General features: G+C 38.9%; 1 protein-coding gene across 1 annotated transcript in view; it reads left to right on the top strand.

Annotated features, from left to right (window-relative positions):
* Positions 1-19,933, top strand: part of ABCC8 (ATP binding cassette subfamily C member 8) — an 83,564-nt gene that overhangs the window by 42,630 nt on the left and 21,001 nt on the right. Inside the window, exons 15-23 of the mRNA XM_075711762.1 lie at positions 1,206-1,281; positions 1,372-1,477; positions 6,245-6,280; positions 7,874-7,909; positions 11,016-11,114; positions 11,976-12,060; positions 13,345-13,425; positions 16,509-16,646; positions 19,102-19,227. Coding sequence (XP_075567877.1) covers positions 1,206-1,281; positions 1,372-1,477; positions 6,245-6,280; positions 7,874-7,909; positions 11,016-11,114; positions 11,976-12,060; positions 13,345-13,425; positions 16,509-16,646; positions 19,102-19,227 — 783 coding nt within the window. The remainder of the gene's footprint in view (positions 1-1,205; positions 1,282-1,371; positions 1,478-6,244; positions 6,281-7,873; positions 7,910-11,015; positions 11,115-11,975; positions 12,061-13,344; positions 13,426-16,508; positions 16,647-19,101; positions 19,228-19,933) is intronic.

Genomic DNA, 19,933 nt, shown 5'->3' with positions numbered 1-19,933 from the left:
TGTCATCTGACATGCTGCTTTGGTTCAGGATCCTTCTTGAATAGACTTCCAGGGAAATAAGAGGAATATTGGAGAGAGGGTTTGGGGTGGGATGTTGGATCAAAAGACAGCCTGGAGTGACAACAAAGGAGTTTGTCACAAAGGAGAGGCCAGAGCAGTAGCCTCTGTAAGGGCAGTATTTATGAGGTCTTGAATAGAAAGCCAGGACCGGGGGTAATCTTTGGCTCCATCTGCTGACATTGTTGTCACCGATGGCACCTGGCTCAGGGAACTTCGCATGGTCAGTCTGCAGCTCATCGCCCATGAATGAAGGGGCATTTTTCAAGAGAGGATCCTCTGGCTGCCTTCAGTAATCTAGAGGGAGGAACACTGCACTTTCTTTTGCTCATTTTTTCAGGTTGTTTCCCAAGATAAGAGTATCAATTCTTTCTCCAGGGTAGGATAAATGTGTCCCATTTCACTCGGATCAAAAAATATTGTACCTTGCATTGCTGAAAGGCTTTGAAGGCTTCAGTGGCTCTGAAAAAGTGATGGAAGAGGGTCCTGTATAAATACAGGCCTTTTAAAATTGTCTCCTGTTTCCTATTTTTCACAGTATCCATGGAAATCTCCTCCGTTTAAAGTCCTGAAAAGGCTTTGTTTCTTGTTTTTAGTATTTTTCAGTGAAAAGATTTTTGTATCTAGCAAAGCCTAGGTTATCTGAGAATCGTATCAGAAATACAAAGGAAAATACTGTAATAGGCAGCAACATCTGATTTCTGTGGAAAGTTCTGCAGATCTGTTTGGAATTTAGACCGTGTAATTGCTGTATATGCTGCAGTGTGTCTAGAGTGACTTTTAGTGCTCTGCAGAGAGCAAACCATGACCCTGTATATAATTTATTTGTGATGTAATCATTTCACTTATTTCATGCACCCACCTTACAAATAACATAACAAAAGAAACCCTAAACAGCAACTTATTTTTCATCAGGAATTTTCCATAATTTTCTAATTCTTGTGCTTGTTTGAGTTCAGAGATTCTTGTCCATCAGAATACAGGCCTTTACAAAATTTGTCACTTGAAAATCTGTTTGCTGCATTGAGCAAAGGCTAACTCTGCTCCTGTGCGCAGTGTAATGAAAACAGAAGTGTCTCTGATGTTGAAAAAAGAAGTCAGCTCTAAAGCTGGTTTTCTGTTTCTTATTTCTCTCCATCTTGGCATAGATCACAAATGGATTTTTCACTTGGACACCTGAAGGTCCTCCAGCATTGTCCAACATTGATATCCGAATCCCCCAAGGTACAAAATGACATCAGATATACAGAATAAGATGTTTTTCCATGAGCATTTTGTAAATCAGAAGCTTATACGTGCCTTCCTTTCTCACAGGTCAGCTAACAATGATTGTAGGACAGGTTGGGTGCGGTAAGTCATCTCTCTTGCTAGCCATACTTGGTGAGATGCAGAAGATATCTGGGAACATATTCTGGAGCAGGTAGTACTATTTAAAAATTCAAGCTTGAGTTGAGTAATAATGCAGAAAAAAGCCCAAATCTATCCCAGGAACCTGTTTGTGGAGTCAGGGATTTTGTAGGTGTACAGTCAAGAGAAAAACTTCGCCCTAAGTGGTAGGGGAGCACATCAGAAAGAACCCCCAGATGGGGTCAAACGCCCTATCTATTCCATTAATAGGAATAGATAACCATCCTTGGGCATTCTGCACTCCAGCAACACAACCTGACTGAAATCGTAACTAATTTGGAATCAGAATTAATTAGCTTGAAGTGTTGTGCTGCTACAGAATGGCATTTGCGTTTTCAGGCCTGAGCTCGTGTCTTTGAATGGAACTATAAAGAGGTACTGGCTCACCAGGAGTGGTCCCTGGCTGTGCTTTTAGATGTGTGCTCCATCCCAGCACTGGTCTAGTGCCTGAGAAATTGAAGAGTTTTTTATAAGTGGCAGCGACCTCAGGGTACTCCCCCAGTGCATCCTGCCTGATTTGACAAGAGGGAGGTAGTTATGTCCTTCCCTACTTCCCCAAGGGGACCCAGCAGCTGTGCTCTGACAGCCAGTTATAGATTATACTTGTGTCTGACTTTTGTACTGGCCATGAAGGGAGGAAAAAAACCCGCTACTGAATTCCAACAGCTGTATTGTTAGGGCTTGGTGTCTTGGCCCTCAAACTAAATGGCAAGGTGGTATAATATATTGCAACTCCTGTATGTGGTTTCCAGTAAATTACTGCCATCTCTAGTACACTGTCTGATCAACGTGTGTGAACATTTTTAGCTTGTTTATTTTACAGTACTGGTCTTCCTAGCCATATAGGCAATCTTTGCCTTTTGGGATACAATTATTTGTAGGTAAAGCTTGACAAATTGTAGCAGAACCTAGAGAAAAAAATTAATTTTATTTCCAGCTAATTGGGAATGAAGGAACAACAGTGCAACTGTAAGTCAAATCCACACACTCTGATTGACATTGTTACCCAGTGGATTCTGCACTGATTTGGTGAAACAATTCTCACAAATTTCTTGAGTGTTTGTAGAGAGGTATTATTTATATCCAGCCTTCACGCGTAAGCCAGTCACTACTCAGAATTCCACATGCTTTAATAGTAATAGTACAAGGAAGGAAGGTTCCCTATTTTATAGGTGGGGAAAATGAAACATGGGAAGGTGACCCTTTCAGCTGGTGAGGGACACAAGAACAGAAACCAAAGTTCCAGAACGTGGTGATCTATCCGTTAAAACATACTTCCCTAAGCAGAAAATCAGAATATGGTGAGAAACCATACGGAATCCCTGCAGCCTTATTAGGTGAACTAATTTCATTTCAGCAAGGCTGTAATTTTTTACAGATGACATAACATGATTAAGAAGTGTAATTTGAATGTCTGATGCTAAACTAAAACAGATGACATGATGGTTCTGATCAGACTGTGTTTTTAAATAGCACTTGTTTAGAAGTATGTACTTCACAACAGTGTAAAGGTCAGAGCTGTTTTTCATGTCTTCTATATGTGCCAAAGTATCACAAGGTAAAACTCGGTCGTTATCACATTTGCTTTGCTATCTGTCAGATGTGTTCCTGCCACAAGCCCCTTTATACAATCTTAGCACTGTAAGTGCTGGCTGCACTGGGACAGATATATGTTCTGTCTCATCTTTCAGAGCTGCTACCATGTGCACTGGTCTGTTCAGAATGATGGATGCAGTCAGTGTAGGCTGCACACCTGTGTTGTAAAGCTATCAGATGAAAGCTTCCTTAATTTGATAAGAAAATACTAATGCCTGACTAGGTACATGCAACATTATCCTGGGTTCAAGGAGAGTAGCCTTATCAAGTAATCACCAGAGCTCGTAGCCTTAGCTCAGGCAATAAAATGTGCCACCAAAATCAGTAAGATCCTTGTTACAGCTCTTTGTTTGGGATGAGATGAATGCTTGGCTTCAGTCAGTCACATTACAGAGTAGTCCTGAATTATTCCAAATTTCCTTCCCCTTCCCTTCCTCCAAGGTCACAGCTATGAAGACGAAGGATGCATCCTGCTGACATGTCACTCGGTGCTCAGGAAATCTGGATTCTATTCCTGGCCCTTCCCTTGGTCTAATGGATAACCATGCACAAGTCATTTCCCTCCTCTGTGCCTCCATGCTCTATTGATAAAACAGGATTAACTGCATATCATCTTTATTTGCTTCCTATAAAAATTATTTGTTTCAGAACCTTAAAAAGAAATCTGATTTATTTCTGGGCTAGGAATCAGCTAATCAGAACTGAGCACTGGCTCATTTGTGATTTTATTTTGTTGTTTGTATTATAGTGTGTGCCTGGAAGATCCAGCTCAGATTACTGCCCCTTGTCCAAAGCTGGCTGAGAGCATCTCAGCATAAATATTTTATAATATGGTTAGAGGTTAACAAAAATAGAGAAATCATTATTTACATTCTGAACAGATGGCAGATAGTACTGATTTGACTAGTTATCAAGTAAATAATTATAGTATATGCCATGCTGATTTCTTCTGGGCAGTATCTCACTTTAAATAGTCCCAGTTCAAGTCCAGGAAGCAGTTTATATTGTAAGTCTTTTTGGAGTGAACAATACCAGAAAATTGACCTAAATGAGAAATAGTTTGCTCAAACAAAATTATGTCATTTGTTTCTAAACAGGACATATGTACTCCCATGTGAATCCAGAGTCCTTATAATATAAAGGAAGTGCTAATTTGTTAAGGTTGTTAACAGTAGATATTCTTCTACTTAATGTGGAGTTGACTGTTTTCATCAAATGACAATATTTTTAAAGTTATTTTGATGCCTAAAAAGTACATTGATTTTTATAAATATGTGTTTACTGGAGATTTCAGAAACATCCAGGTACTTAATTTTATTTTGTTTAAATTGGAAATAGACATCTGAAAGCTTGAAAAACTCAGTAGGCACATATTTGCATCTTTAGACATCCATATACCTTGAAAAATTAGATCTGGACCTCATTATTGCACATACATTACTTAGACATTTCAGCACCAGTAGGAGATAAATGCAGCCTTAATTGCCAGGAGTATGCAGGAAAAGGGGGAAAGGAGGGGTAAAACAAAGTCGAAGTGGGAAAAAGTGGGTTGAAAAGGCTGAGCTAAAACTCCAAATGGAGAATTAATTTTTTCCAGCTACAGAACACAAACATAGATTGGGGAATTGATCTACCAATACTTGCATACAAAAATTGTGGCACCTGTGGTTGTATAGCAAAAGAATATGGTAAACAGAGGAAGTCGGAACATTGCTGTGTGCTGCTGCACCTCGTGTTGCTCTCTGAGAATCTCTGAGAATCATTCGTGCCCTGTGAGCATGGCACTCTGCCCTGGTTTCGGAGCAGAAATTGGAGCAAAGTTGCACACCTGCCATAAGCGCTGGTAAATTATGCTAGCCACGAGGGACCCTGGCCGATCTTTGCTTCTGGAGCTACATTGATGGATTATGAGAGCTGCACAGTTTTCTGCTTGTCTCACAGGCTGGTGTGGGAAAAGAACACAGTGGAGAGGGAGCTGCTGTCATGCACAGACACTACATGTTGCAAGTTATCAGGGTGTTCCCCGGTAGAACGGATGCCAGGCCTTCTTTGGGGTGGTCCGTGAAGCGGGAACCGACGTTTGTTCTTCAGGGTCCTTGTGTTGTGCATGGAAGGGCTGGAAAAGATATTCCCTATTTCAGCCCCTTGATAGTTTCTGGAAAGAATGTGTTGCTACTTAATGATACGCGACAGGTTCATGGGGTTTTAGAGGAGGTGCCACTGAGTTCACAGTCATTAATGACCAGTGAGGTAACTGTGGAAAAGCTTTGTTCAGTACACTGAATCTGGAATAAAGATACTAGTGGCTGGCCGGCTTTCTCAAATTCTACAGTAAATTGAATTTAGATATGGTCATTGCTTACTATGCATAAACTTTTTGGAAGTGTCTCAAACCAACCTTTTAAACTGCAGGTATAGTTTTCTTTCCTGGATATTTATAAGCAAATGGTGTTAGCATAAAGTTAATGAGACTATTCTCTTTAAAGCATGAAAAACTTTGTTCCTCCTTGATTTTGTTTATACCACTTGACACACAGGTTTTTTTTCATTCTTTTCAATGGAACTGAATTTAGCATCAGTAATAAGTATGGCCAGTCATCCTGTCAAAACAATTCTGTCTGTGAACATCTTGATACACGTTGAAAAACAGCAGAAACAAAACCTGTCCATCCCTCAGACCTGCCCACACTTACTTATACAGGCACATCCCCCCAAGGATAGGGCTGATACAGAATGCAGCATGTTGCAAGTCAACTGAAGGTGGGATTTGGGGTCCAAACTAACCCATTGTGTGCTGCAAAGGTGCAGTTACTGCCATGGAAAAATACAGTATCACAAACTATCAGTTTGTTTTCCCTGAAAATGTCCTTTTTTTTTTTTAATGGAACTGCGTTCTTGTCACACTAGGACTTCTCAGTTCTGTTAGCCCCTCCAGGACAGAGTGGAGGTGATTTTACTTGTTGAGTCAAATTAAATGTTTATAAGGAAAAAAAGCTGTCACAAAATTTTTTTGACTGCTAAGATCAAGTCAGTTTGTGTAGAATGAACAGATGCTGTGCTGCAGCTCTGTGGTAAATACTGTTTGCAGTCTGTGCACTAAGTGGAATTTAATAGTTTTTCTTTCTGGGGCAGATTGCCTGTGCTTACTTAAGTAAACAATCTTTGCTTTCTATTTGTGATGCAGCTGTACTTCTGACAGTGAGACGGGGGAAGATGCCAGGTATGGTATTGTATGTGATTACTGGTCTTCCTGCTAAATCAATTGCAATAGAAGGAACCAAAGGTTTCTAAAATCTATGCTTAAAATTTTCAGAGTCAGAATTCTGAAAATCAGTGAACCTTTCACTGCATTAATTTGCTTAGGATACAATTTTTGAAACCACCTATGTGACTTACAAAAATAAGAGCTGGATTTCCTTTATGAAAGCATTGCTGTTTGGCAATTTTGAAAATCATATCCTAACTTTCCTTGTATGTCTTTGAAAATCCTTCTCTTAAAGTCTGAACCAGATTATTCCCTAATGCTACGCTTTAAAAATTAGTATCAAGTATTGCATTAAAGGTTTCATTTATTAAAGCAAATTGTCCCCGTTACCCTTCTTTTAATTTTTTACATGCTGTCATAAGTTTATTTTCTCACCTCACATTCCTCAGGCACACACAAACTGAGAAGTGTGGGGAGTAGCAGATTAGTCCATCTGTTGGCAAGGGATCCTTGCATGGAGATTATTTTTACCTGATTAACATAGCTCAGCTTGGATTTTGGGAATGTCTACCAAATTAACTGAGAGTAAAGCTTTCTGACATGGTCGTCATTTTAGTGTGGAGCACAAACCTCCAGAATGGTAAACCTTGTAAATGTGACAATCCTATCCCTGCTGAAGTCAGTGAGAACTTTGTTACTGAAATCGGCAGAGGAAAAATGTCATATGATTTCCCTTTTCTTGACTTATGCTAAACGGTGTGTCTTCTACTGACCAGAATATTTTCTTGGTTCTGTTACACACCAACTATTCTACTGCCTTTTCTTTAGATTTATTGGCCTCTTCTCTCCCATTTACGTTATTTCTCAGACTTGTTCCCTGGTTGTCAGACTCAGTCCTGCAAAACTTACGCTCCCACCTGCGTGTACTATAAGAGCGAGTTTCATGTATCTAATGACTAAGCCTCATGGTAGAGGATACTTGGAAATCTCACAGTTCTTTCTGTAGAGAGAGACTGCAATTTGTGGGCCAAGTTAAAATGAACCCATTTGAACCCATTAAGATACAAGAGAAATATGATCAGAATTAGGCATTCACATGTTTGAAACAGTTATGGGGATGGACAGCACACAGTGAGATAATACGCACAACAGTATGGCAAGCATATTAAAAAGTAGGAAAGAATATTAGACTGTATGAAACAATTACCTACATTATCATAGGTTCTGGGAATCCCAGTTATGTTGGGTAAGTGCTGTAGGAATACGTCTGGTGGGTTTGTTGCGCTAGCATCCCGTAGAACGTTTTTGGTGTTCTCAGAACAGAGAGTGTTTTCAGCCAAAGTCTTGTGAGATCTTGAGCATAGGTGTCGAACACTTTCTACAAGGTTGTTTAGCACTTCTCAAAAATGAAACTTTAACCATACCTTTTAGGTCAATATCACGTAGTACAGAATTTTGGCATACTTAAGAGAGTTTTATTTCTGTTACGCAGTCGTTTTGTTGCATTTTTAATCATAGCATAGTGATAGTACTTTAACGTATTATTTGCATTGTCTAAAATAAAAAAAAAAACCCAAACAAAAACACCCTTATGTTTGTTTTCTGCAGCCCAGAGAAAGAACCTCCTGTTGACACGGAATTCAGGTACAACACTTTAAAAACTAATGGGAACCTCCAGACGTCCCTTCCAACCTCAGCCGTTCTGTGACTATCTGAACATTCTCCAGAGTTGTCTGCACTTAATGGGTTGTTCCTCCTTAGAAGGCAAATAGGTTGTCTCTGTATGCAGCTACTGCAAGATTTAGAAGTGAAAACAAGCAAGTGACCCTTGCAGTTTAATAATGACAAAAAAGTATGCTCCTGAATACTCAGGACTGGCAATATCAGAATGTTCTATTACCTACCATCAGGCTGAAAATAATGGAAGCATATTTTTTGTTCATGCAGTAATAATATAGGATAGGACAGTACACATTTCTCTCATATCTGGAGAACATTTGATTTTGAGTTGTTGACTGATATTAGAAATTCATGAATTGTGCAAAATGATCAAGATAAAAGTGTAGTCAGCAATCCAAAACACACAGGAAGGGCTTTGCAATGTATTATTTCCTTTACCGTTATAATCATAACTCCATTGCATTTTAAGTGCATCTATTTTCTTTTAAAAATCACCAACATTTCAGACTTGGTAGGTTTGTTAAGGCACTGAGATTCATATTATGAATGTCCCTTAACTAGTCTTATTTTCAGTGATCTTGAATGCATATTGAGCCTACTGGACTTAACAAAATGAAATGTGAAGATAGAGTTAGATTAATAACTTTAAACAAACAATCTTGACAATGTTGTTTCTGATTCTAAATTAATCAACAGGCTTGATCCTATATTAGCCAAAGAGCATAGTCTCCAGGGAGCTCAGGGAAGGTTTTCTCTATATATTCTAAGGTTGGATTTTGCTGTCTGCCTCTTTGTGATAATTAAGAGGCTATGATCAGTCTATGTTCTGTTGTCAGGGGGAAAAATTACAATCCACCGATGAAAATACATTTTTGTTTGTGCAGTCTGGGGGTAGGAGGCAATTACTTCCACCTGCAGAATAAATTCCTTGTAAGTCTTTGTCTGCTAAGCCATTTATTTGCATTCAGTCTTTTAAGTGTGAAACCTTAGGTTGGTTCAAGGCTTTCAGAGAAAGTGGTGTACGCTCTGTTTCAGAATATTTTGTTCTCTGGATTTTTTGCCACATGTTTCTCACATTTTCAGGAAAAGTTTTGTTTGACTGCCTTTTTACTGTAAGAAGCACTGTAGACATGCCACAGATTTCTGATACAATCAAGCACTTGCAAGCTTTTTCTTATGTCAAAATATGATCTATATGTCATCCTAGTGTCAATTTGCAATTTAATTTAAGAGGGGCTAACTAAATTCTAAATCCGTAATGAATTTTGGCAAGCTCATTGCTTGTTTCCAAATTCCTTGCAGTAAGTAATTTTCACTGATGGCCTAAAAGCAGAAAGTAAGCCAAACGTGAATGGTGTTCCCAGGCATCGTACTGGTTCTCAGTATGGAAGGCATCGTACTGGCAGTCCCATATCTTCACTGAACAAAAGAACACTTTTTTACAAAAGCTGTAAAAGCATTTTCCTCAAAACTTTGCTACTATTTTTCAAAAAATGAATTAGAAGTAACTTTTCAATTACATTGAGAATTAAGAGCAGCAAAGGCACAGTTTCAAGCAATGAAAAGGAGGGGAAGGGAATACATGTTCATCTTGGAATGCTCAGAGCAATTTTTTTCTCAATCATTGGGATGAGAATTTCATACTAATTGAAAAATGCTTCCCTCTTGAGGCAAAACTGAATGCTCTTTGAATTAGATTTTGGGACTGTGGGCTGGGCTGCCTGGGGGATTTTTTCTGTCTTTTTTTTTCTTTGTTTCTGTTTTATTTTCCAATAAAGAAAATTCATAAAACACAATTAAATTCTAATGAGGCATCAGACATTTGAACTTGGAAGCATGTTAGCAGGGTAGCATAACTGTGTGTTCTTTCAGGTCACCAAAGAAAATTGGATCCTATAATGACTTCTAAGTGAGCTTGGTGAAAGCCTGAAAAAATGAGCAGGTCAAGTGACCTTAACTCCTGATTAAAAAAAAGATAAAGTGCCTGGTGTATTTTGGCAGCTCATGGTTTGAATTGCATTCAGGTCCAACTAGAAAGAGGCTGCTGTAATGGCTGTCTAGCAGACAAAGGCTACGTTTGGGTGAGAGGTCCTATCTTTTTATTGGATTAGCTGATACGGGGGAAAGAAAACAGATATGCTTTTAGGCGTATGATACCTCTTTTGGCCCTTTTCTGGAGGAACAGTGATATGCCAATGAGTTTTCCAACAGTATCAGTTGCTCTGATAGAAAATGTTGCCTTTCTCCCAGCTCTGCCTTGCTGAGGTCCTTAGTGCACAACAGCCACAAAAGCACTACTACTTCATTAGCAGGCAGATACTTTTATTATTAAATAGTAATAAAAATAATCCCTATGAAATAAAATATGCATGGTGAGATCTTGTTGACCATACCTTTCTGATGGTATGTTATGGGGGCGATTCCACAGGAGGAAATTTAGCAAATATTTTTTTGTCTGTATTCTCTTTTCTTGTCTTTATAGACACAGAAAGATTTTACCCATGGCTACACATTCACTTTATGACTCCAGTTCTCTTCTTAAAATGGGGAAAATAAATGGGGGATGGGGGGGGAGAATTGCCTTTGTGCATGTGTGGAGGGGTTTTTTTTGGTTTGGGGTTTTTTTTTTAAACGCCTTAAAAATATCTTTTTAGAACGTCCCTCCTGAAATGTGTTGCCTAACTAGTGATCTGCTATACAATTTTTTTATTAGTCTGTCTAAACGGAGCTGAGGTTTGGTCTTTGGTAATTTTCTTTCTGCCATCTGCACTGCTCAAGAGGCAGCTTTACTGAGCTAGCCTCTCCAAAACCCACCTCGCAGCAGAAAAAGAGGGAACAAAATGAAATTCAGTTAGGTGAACAATTTCAGTATTTTGTTCGAAATTTAACATCTTATGTATTTCCTTCATGGGAGAGCTATTGTTTGTCCTAAAGAACAAAAATGAAAGAGCGTTTTTGAAGACTTATTACCAGTTTCTTCCTTTACAAGAACATGGTTTTCAAACATGCCTACTGCACTGGTAAACTGGGAAATCTGGGTTTGGTTTGTTTTTTTTTCACCCCCCCCCAGGAAAAGAGGATCCGTAGCATATGCATCACAGAAGCCTTGGTTACTCAATGCCACAGTGGAAGAGAATATCACATTTGAAAGCCCTTTTAACAAACAGAGGTAACGGGTTTCAGCACTGTTACATGCTTTACTCCCCTTTTCACTGAATGATGGAGTTGCGTAGGCCTCAGCTCACACATGTGGGTCCCCATCTCCCCCTAGTAACAAACGTACTGCACCTGCCTGAACATGACAAAAGACTGTGAGTTCCGTGCGGTGCCCCTTTGACCATGGTTTTCCTGAAGGATGCAAGAGACAGAGTGCAGTCTCACTTGAACTTAAGTGTAGAAGTGTTTTCATTTCCCAGGACCGCGCTTGTGCAGCATGCAGTATTCTCTTCTTATATCTAATTGACTAGTTTAAGTGTCTTAGGACATTGGCCATTTGGGGAGTGGGAATGCTGCTTTTTACAATTTCGGTGTTTGGTACATTGTGAGGGATTAATGGGCTGCCTTCTTATTCAGTATAAATGACCACCAAACATTCTAAAATACTTAAAAGTTAATTGCTGGTATTCAGTCCCCCTGCCCTTAAAAGAAGTGGTTGGCTGTGTATTCACATCCTACACACATATTTTTCTGTCATCCTTGGACATTGAAACAAGAAACAAAGGCCCTGGGCATGAAAAAAGTTAAATGCTAAACAATAGCAATATGCCATGGAAGAAGTTGTGCTTGTTTTGCCTGGTTTTAACTATTAAGTGTTTTTAATTGGGAAGCTGACCTAAGATACTTTTTCTTCACTGAAATATTTACTTGCCTGTGACTGAAAGAGATCCCATTAGAACAATTAGTGGCTAACAAATATGTTTTCCACTGTGTGATTTTTCCAGCTGGTTAATTTTTGTTCCTCTGCAGGTAGGAAATGTGCTTCTTTAGCAGTATCTGTGTGGATTTTGCATTACCTTTTTTGTTTCCGCAGGTACAAAGCAGTAATTGATGCTTGTTCCCTCCAGCCTGATATTGACATTCTCCCTCATGGAGACCAAACCCAGATTGGAGAGAGGGTCAGTAAACAGCTACAGCCTTCTATTTTTGTTTTATATATAGAGAGAGGTGGGGGTTTTTTTGTGTGTTCTTAAAATCTTACCGGTTATTTGGCAACAAAGGTAATCTTTCAGTTGAGTGTACATTTGTGTCATTAGTCTGAAAGCTCGTTGCTCAGTAAACATGGAAACACTGTCATTTATGTAAGATGCAATAATTTAAATGTGCTGCTATCAGAATGTTTGACTAATTCTGTGGCTGCTATCTCAGATATCCTGATTTCACAGTGCATTTTTTGGTTTCTTTAGGAGTAACATAAAAATAAATAATTCATAGATTTTTAGAGCCCCTTCATTTAAAAAAGAGCAGGTGTTTAATAAACAGCAAACTAAGCTTTATCACATCAGGGAAGATTAGGGAGTGACAAGAAAGCTAAACAGAAGTCACAAATTTGTAAACAATTTACACTGGCATATACTGGCAGTGTCACAAACAAACCAACCAAAAACAAAAACAAAACCTAAAAAACCACAACACCCACCCCCCCACCCCCCCCCCCCAGATACCTTTAAGGATACATTTCCATGCCTAATCTCCATACTGGCTATCATATTAATTTTAAATGGATTAGTTCCTAACCCAATTCATTGTGTAGCCAAACAAATGGGTTTTGACAGCAGGAGGGAAGCAGAGCGGAGGGAGAAGGTGGGGTAGTGTTTTTTGGCAGCTGTACTGGCTTAGGAGAGCTTAAGGTGTTTGTGAAACTGCAGGTGGATCACAGGAAGGATAAGTAACTTAGAGCAGGGTGATAGCAGGGGACTAAGGGCCGAAAATGAGTACAGTAGCAATCAGGTAATGTTCACCTCAGCATGGCCTGAGCTCCCAGCTAGCAATTACTGATTACAGTATATAATGAAGCTGATACAGTATGACAGCGTACAATTATAAAAATAAAAATAAATAAAAAACCAGGACACAGCCAGACTCATAAGGCTAACTTTTGAGTAGAAGTCTAGTTTAGACTGCCTGCAGAATATCTGCGCCACCTACACCATTATGTCAGCACAAACTATTAAACATTTCCCATCCCTCTGGTATGTATGGAGTACAGCTCTGGACAGAGTGCTCTGGCTTTTCCAACAATTTGTGGACTGTGTCCCAGCTGAATTGCAGGCCCACGCTTTTGAAAAATTTCTCTGGGTTTCTTTGTCCAGAAAGTGTTCTGTGGATAATCGAATCAAAATATGAATATTCAATTGGTGTTTTTATAACTGTCTGACTGTTTTTCTCCTGCTTATCTCCAGGGTATTAATCTGTCTGGAGGGCAGCGCCAACGTATCAGTGTGGCAAGAGCACTTTACCAGCAGACAAATGTTGTGTTCCTGGTGAGTAGGCGCCATTATGTTTATGCTGCAAACATGAGCACAAAATGCAAGCATTTAGAGTATTTCATGGGTAACACACAGAACACTGTGCTTCACTGAGCTAAGCCAAATGTGTGCCATTTATTTTATATCTGTTGTTAGCTAGCCTGCAGGCAAGAAGCATTTTGTAAATGCTGCAGACAGACAGATAGATATTAGGATGCAAATTGAAATGCTGGTACTTCCCCTCTCAGTCTATGGAAGTTTCTTTTTGACCCTTGTGTTTATCTTTGGTACTTAGAAATTTAATGGTTTTAGCTGTATTCATAAAATTCCTAAGCTGTCTTGGGCCTAAAATTAATGTTGTCCTGTGTCTGGGGTGTTTCCTTTCTGCAACAAACTAAGCTGTCTTCCCACCCTGAACTGCTTGTTGTATATCCTGTCCCAACTTCAACAGAAATGCTACGGAAAAAGGAGTGAGAGCAGGCTCTAAAAACTTAGTAGATGGGAAAACGGATGCATCCTACACACTCCCTAGTAGTGAGCTTGCTGGCTTTCCAATTTAGGACTTCCTTCTCAAGCTCAGTTTTCAAGGAGCTTTGAATCCAGCTGTTATGACAGTGAGGCGTGAGTCGCATGGGATTAGAAAAGCTGTGCGCATTAGAGGTCATCCCTAAAAGTTTGGGAGGTTACTTAAACTTTTCCCTGTAATTAGGCTGATCAATATGTGCTTGCTTCATGTGCGGAGCATTTCCAGGCATTGACCAGAATGCAGGAGGGTGGAGAGCAGTTGGGTCAGGTGCTGCAAACCAGCAGCTCCAGTATTGGGCTGCAACTTGGTTTTGCCACTTTGTCCTTTTGTGCAGGTTATTGAGTGTCCACTCAATAAACTCCTAATAGTAGCAGGTTCTCTTATGGTTTGATAATGTAAAAGCACCTACAAATAAACTTTTTTCCAGTCACTAATTGTTGAAAAATAATCAGGAATCCTGTATGTTAGTATTTGCAGAGCTCAGTTCTTTTGAGACTGATTTTGTAAACAAATGCTTATGAAACTTCTCTCTCACAAGCGTGCACCTCATATTCAATAACCTTTCATATTCTCTAAAATTCTTGTAATCATTGTAGGTATGAAAAAAGGTCACATGATAATTCATTACATATGTTATTCTTAGTTACATTCATTCACTCAGCATGTTTTATTTCTCGCATGTCGGACTAGTCCTGTAGCATGAACTGATTTTTTTCAGGTGTCTTGTAATTTATGTGTCATTATAATCATATATGATGAGTGCTGCCTTAATGAACAGCCTTGCCTGACTCCACAGTGCAATGTCATGTTCTGTGAACTGGCACTTAACAGTTCCCAGAAGTACAGCATTGCGTATGAGGTGGCTGTGCACAAACTTGGGGCTCAGAATGATGTTTAGGTCGTGTCAGATCAGAAGAGTGCAGCAGGAAAGCTGACAACATACATCCTTGCTCAGTGAGCATAGTGCTCACACAGTCGCACACACACTTTTGAGAATAAATTCTGTATCACAGTCAGAAGTTACTGTGTTTCAAAAGCACTTTTTAAGTGCCCTATGTTATGATGTTCTGATTTAATAGAATTTCAGTGGTCATATTTATTGTACTGTTGATTTCAGATATTTTTGGTTTTGTAGATACATGAAAGCAACAATACTAAAGCATCTAATGCGGTCACAGTATAAATTGTTGCAAAATTGAAGGGAATAAAAGGTCAAGGGGATTTTCTAAAGCACTCATGTCTTTGCTTATACCTCTCCCTAAATAACTGGTGGTAATGATGTCACTCAGAAAGCAAAATTAATTCAAATTCAACCGTACTTTATCAGCAAACATCTGGAGAAAAGAAAACAAAATTTGATTTTTAAGAAATCCTGGTTTTAGTGTAATATAATAGTATGAAATAATAATACTAAGTAAATCCCACAGCCAGTATCACTAGCGCAAGCAGAAATAATAGATTTGTAATTCCATATAAATAGGATTAGGTAAACAAATCCCCCAAAAGATGGTACAGATTAGCTTATACCTAAATTAATTGCATATAATTCATTGATTCAGTGAGGTAATCTAGGTCGTAAATCAAGCATCTGAGCAGAGTCATCAAAATGATCAGTATTTCTCCTTTTGTGATTCTTTCTTAATAAAGTTTTGATTTATCGATTAAAAAAAAAAAATCAGAAGGCAATTATAGAATCATAGAATCATTTAGGTTGGAAAAGACCTTTAAGATCATCCAGTCCAACCGTTAACCTAACATTACCAACTCCACCACTAAACCAATTAAGGGTAGAGCAGCAATTTCATGTTTCCTGCCTTGGTGGCTGGATTATTTATAATGAAAGTAAAATCTAGGAATCATTAAGGTTGTGAAGGACCTCTAAGATCATCCGTCCAACCATCAACCCAACACCACCATGCCCACTAAACCGTATACCCAAGTGCCACGTCTGCCCGTTTTTTGAACTCTTCCAGGGATGGGGACTCCACCACCTCTCTGGGCAGCCTGTTCCAATGCTTGACTACCCTTTCCGTGAAGAAATTTTTCCTAATATCCAATCTAAACCTCCCCTGGTGCAGCTTGAGCCCATTTCCTCTTGTCCTATCGCTAGCTACTTGGGAGAAGAGACGAGCACCCACCTCACTACAACCTCCTTTATGTACAAGGGAAATAAAAATGTGCTCTTTGTCACTGTCCCTGGAGCAGTTTGTGTAATATAGGCCATAGACATACATTGCTGTATTGTCTTGAATCTGACAGAAACAATGTATTGCAGTTACATTGGCTATGAAAGACATCTGTTGAGAGGAGCGGTTCCCAGAAAGCCTCAGGAAATCATAGTGTTTACACAGCTGACGTTACTGTATGTCTGAGTACTCACTGCAAAAAGATAGTTCAAGGTTTGTTGTTATGTAATTTAAGAAAACCATTCCGCAGAACAATTTTGATCTTCTGATGGCCTTTTTTGATTGCCTATATCGATCTAACTGGTTTTACCAGTGTTAAAATCTGTCCGTTTCCTTAAATCCCATAAATGCTGGCTCCAAAAGCTGACCTCTTTTCCTTGTGACAGGATGATCCGTTTTCTGCACTGGATATCCACCTAAGTGACCATCTCATGCAAGAAGGGATCCTGAAAATGCTACGGGAAGACAAGCGGACCATTGTGCTAGTAACTCACAAGCTGCAGTACTTACCCCATGCTGACTGGGTAAGAAAGCTCTTCCTGTTTTTTCTGAGGCGGCAAGAATGTGGCATGATTATGCCTTGCTACAAACAAGGCTTTTGCTTCATCTTTCCACCAAGTGGTAGTTGAGTGAGAAGGAACATAATAAAGATCTTTCAAAAATTAGCCAGTGAGTCTGGAGGGCCATAATTTTGGGATTCCCATCTTAGAACACCTGAATAGGTTGGATTTTCATAAAGCTGATACTTAATGCTATCATGAAAGCAGGCTGCATTTAAAATACATCAAGTTTCCAAAACCATTAGTTATATTGGAAAATTTTGCTCATTTTTTAATCTCAAAACAGTGAAACGTTTGAGTAACATATTTGCCTCTGCTGGGATGTTACTAGGAATCTATCTGTGCTATCACAGAAAGAGGTGTGCTTATGGATATTGAGGTGCATGGAAATAATAGGGAAAAAAATAGTATTACCTTGCGGTAGTACTAGTACATAATGTATCAGGAACATCTTTACCCTTTGTACGTTGGCAAATTTTTAAGAAATGTGTAGTATTCAATTGTTCTGTTAGGTTTGTTTGTTATATCCTGTAGTTTATAGAAAAGAAAATGATGGTATGCTTTCTGTAACAGTCTGCAATTGCAAATGTCAAAAATGAAGTAAATCAAGTAGGATAAAGAGGTTTGTTTTGTTGGATTTTTTTGGTTGGTTGGTTGGTTTGTTTTTAGTTCAGTGGTTCACACGGGCCTTGCGCTTAGTTCTCCTACAGTTATCCAGCTACATCACAGGTCTTCTTGCCCATGAGGATTGATGACTGCAGTTACGTCTCCTAACAGGACTTCTCTGTCATTTGCGTCTTGCACAGACTATAGCAGCAGTTACTCTGTCTCAAGAAAGAATCATATTTCACCTGCTTTCTGGTCTTCAGATTGGCTTGCTATAAAGTTGCAGATAGACATTAATCTTGTTCTGATCATGTTTTTGGTGGGCAGCGTTTATCCTTTATGGTGTCTACTGTGACCTTGCCCCTCAATTGTACACTCTTAAGAATTACTACTGTTCTAAACACAGTTCTGGTTTTCTGGTTAGTATCTCTCAGGATACAGGAATTTTCTGCCTCCTTCCCCTCCCTATGGGGTTCATCTTAGCTTCCTCTTTTTCAATTGTTGTATATTGGCTTTTTCTTTTTTTTAATACGCACAGTTGTGGCCTTGTATCAGTATAATCTTTTTCATTTTCTTTATGAATGTCAGACACATTTCTAGGTGTTCGTGTTTTATGAGATACTCTATGAGAATTATTTTATTTTTATTATCTTCTAATTCAGTTTTCAGTAAGGTTTTATGAAATACACAGTTGCAAACAGCCTGTGAGCCAGGAAGGATTTGTATTAATTTTGTTTATAGTTAAAAAATATTTATTAAGAGTTAGTTCAGGTTTTTTTCCTAAGCACAGTTCTCATTAAGCCTTAGCAAATTTTACCCAATGGAGTGCAGTGGGAATACTTATTAACGAATTTTAAATAAAAATATAATTTCAAGTATATGTGATGGCCCTCCGAAATCTTCATAGCAAAACCCTCAGAAGAATTCAGGGTCCATCCCAGTTACAGGTTTCCTGAATAAATTGCCACAAAAAGAACCTTGTTTGCTTTATTTTTTCCTTTCATCTGGTGTAAATTCTTAGCAATAAGTGGAAGAGATGATTTCCCTCCCACCCCACCCCCCAGCCCCAGAAATTTCTGAGTTTCCAGGGAGAGAGAAAAGCAAATACTGCATTAACTATTTTCTAATGATGTCACATGGGTTTACAAAACACACGCCTCATTTTCCAATTCTCCTTGTCAGATCTCAAGTGAAGGTAGGTACACTGTGTATATAATGTAGTTACACTGATATAAACCTGGAAACCACACCCTTCAGACTTTGCCTTGCATATATACTTCTTTTCTCACCATGTCCACTATTTGTGCTTTTAAAAAGGATAAATGCTTTTAGGGATTCAAATTCCCTAGCTTTTCCTTATCAGGTCCATGATACCAAACAGACGGTGGAGCCAGCATGCTGATATCTAATTGCCTGAATGAGGGCAAAACATGCTGTGCACAGTGTGTTGCTAAAAGCCTTTTCCTTTTAGGAGGTAAGAGGACTCTAAAATCTTATCTTGCTAATGACTTGTATTTAGGAAAAGTAATGCACTCTTCTGTTTGCTGATGGGGACCCCATTCTTCTTTCTTACTTAAAAGCAGCCTTCCTTTCTGAAAGCGTGAAGTGGCGGAAGTTTCTGGTTTTGCAGCACCTTGAGTAAAGGGATAGAGTTGAGAGAGAACTTCAGTGTCTATTTAAAAGACAGATTTGTTCGCAAAAATAGTCTTTATTTAAGAAAAGAGAAAATTCCGTCCAGACACAGCAAGATAGCTTTGAAAGAAATAGAGATACGTGGCTGTTTATCTCACCACTTGTGTTTCTAACTTTTTAGATAATTGCGATGAAAGATGGTAACATTCAGAGAGAAGGAACACTCAAGGACATTCAGAAATCAGAGACTGAGCTCTTTGAACACTGGAAGACGTTAATGAATCGACAAGACCAAGAGCTGGAGAAGGTGTTTGATGAGCAGGGCAATCGACATTTGCAAAAAATATGACAAGTTTTTTTTCTTAGGTTGAAAACATTAGCAAGGATTGACATGCTGTGTGTGATTTCTAACTTACTATGAATGTAGTATTACTGTTATCATTATTATTTATCTATTAAGAGAAGTTCCTTCATCTGGACACCTCACACCTCCTTGATACTGTTGCTTCTGATCCATTCTTGACGGGAAGCCCTGTCAAAATATTCTTGTCTGAGGAATATCAAATTGGGCCATTTTAGAGGAAGAGCATTGGTAATGTTAGCTCAGTTAGTTAGAGCATGGTGCTAATAACTCCAAGTTCACAGGTTCAATCCCTGCTTACTGCAGCGGGGTTGGGCTCGATGATCTCTCAAGGTCCCTTCCAACCCAAAGCATTCTATGATTCTGTGATTCTATGTGCACTACTGACAACTGCTTCTGTAAATATGCCTGAATTTACTCATTGCATTGGGTAGAAGTTTTTCAGATGTGCCTATATCAAAGCTCTCTAAATCATTAACACATTTTGTCTTTAATACTACAACACAGGAAGAATGAGATATTAATCTTAGTTCTTTTTAATTCAGGGATAGCTGTCCAAGTTAAGATTCCAGGATGGTTGGGATTGACAACCTGAAATTGATGTCAGATATCTAATTAATGCCCTTTAGTTTTACCCAGAGGTAGCAAATCC

Source organism: Pelecanus crispus, chromosome 6 (genome assembly GCF_030463565.1).
Source record: "Pelecanus crispus isolate bPelCri1 chromosome 6, bPelCri1.pri, whole genome shotgun sequence".
Classification (NCBI taxonomy): Eukaryota; Metazoa; Chordata; class Aves; order Pelecaniformes; family Pelecanidae; genus Pelecanus; species Pelecanus crispus.
This window is presented reverse-complemented; position numbering and strand designations above follow the sequence as displayed.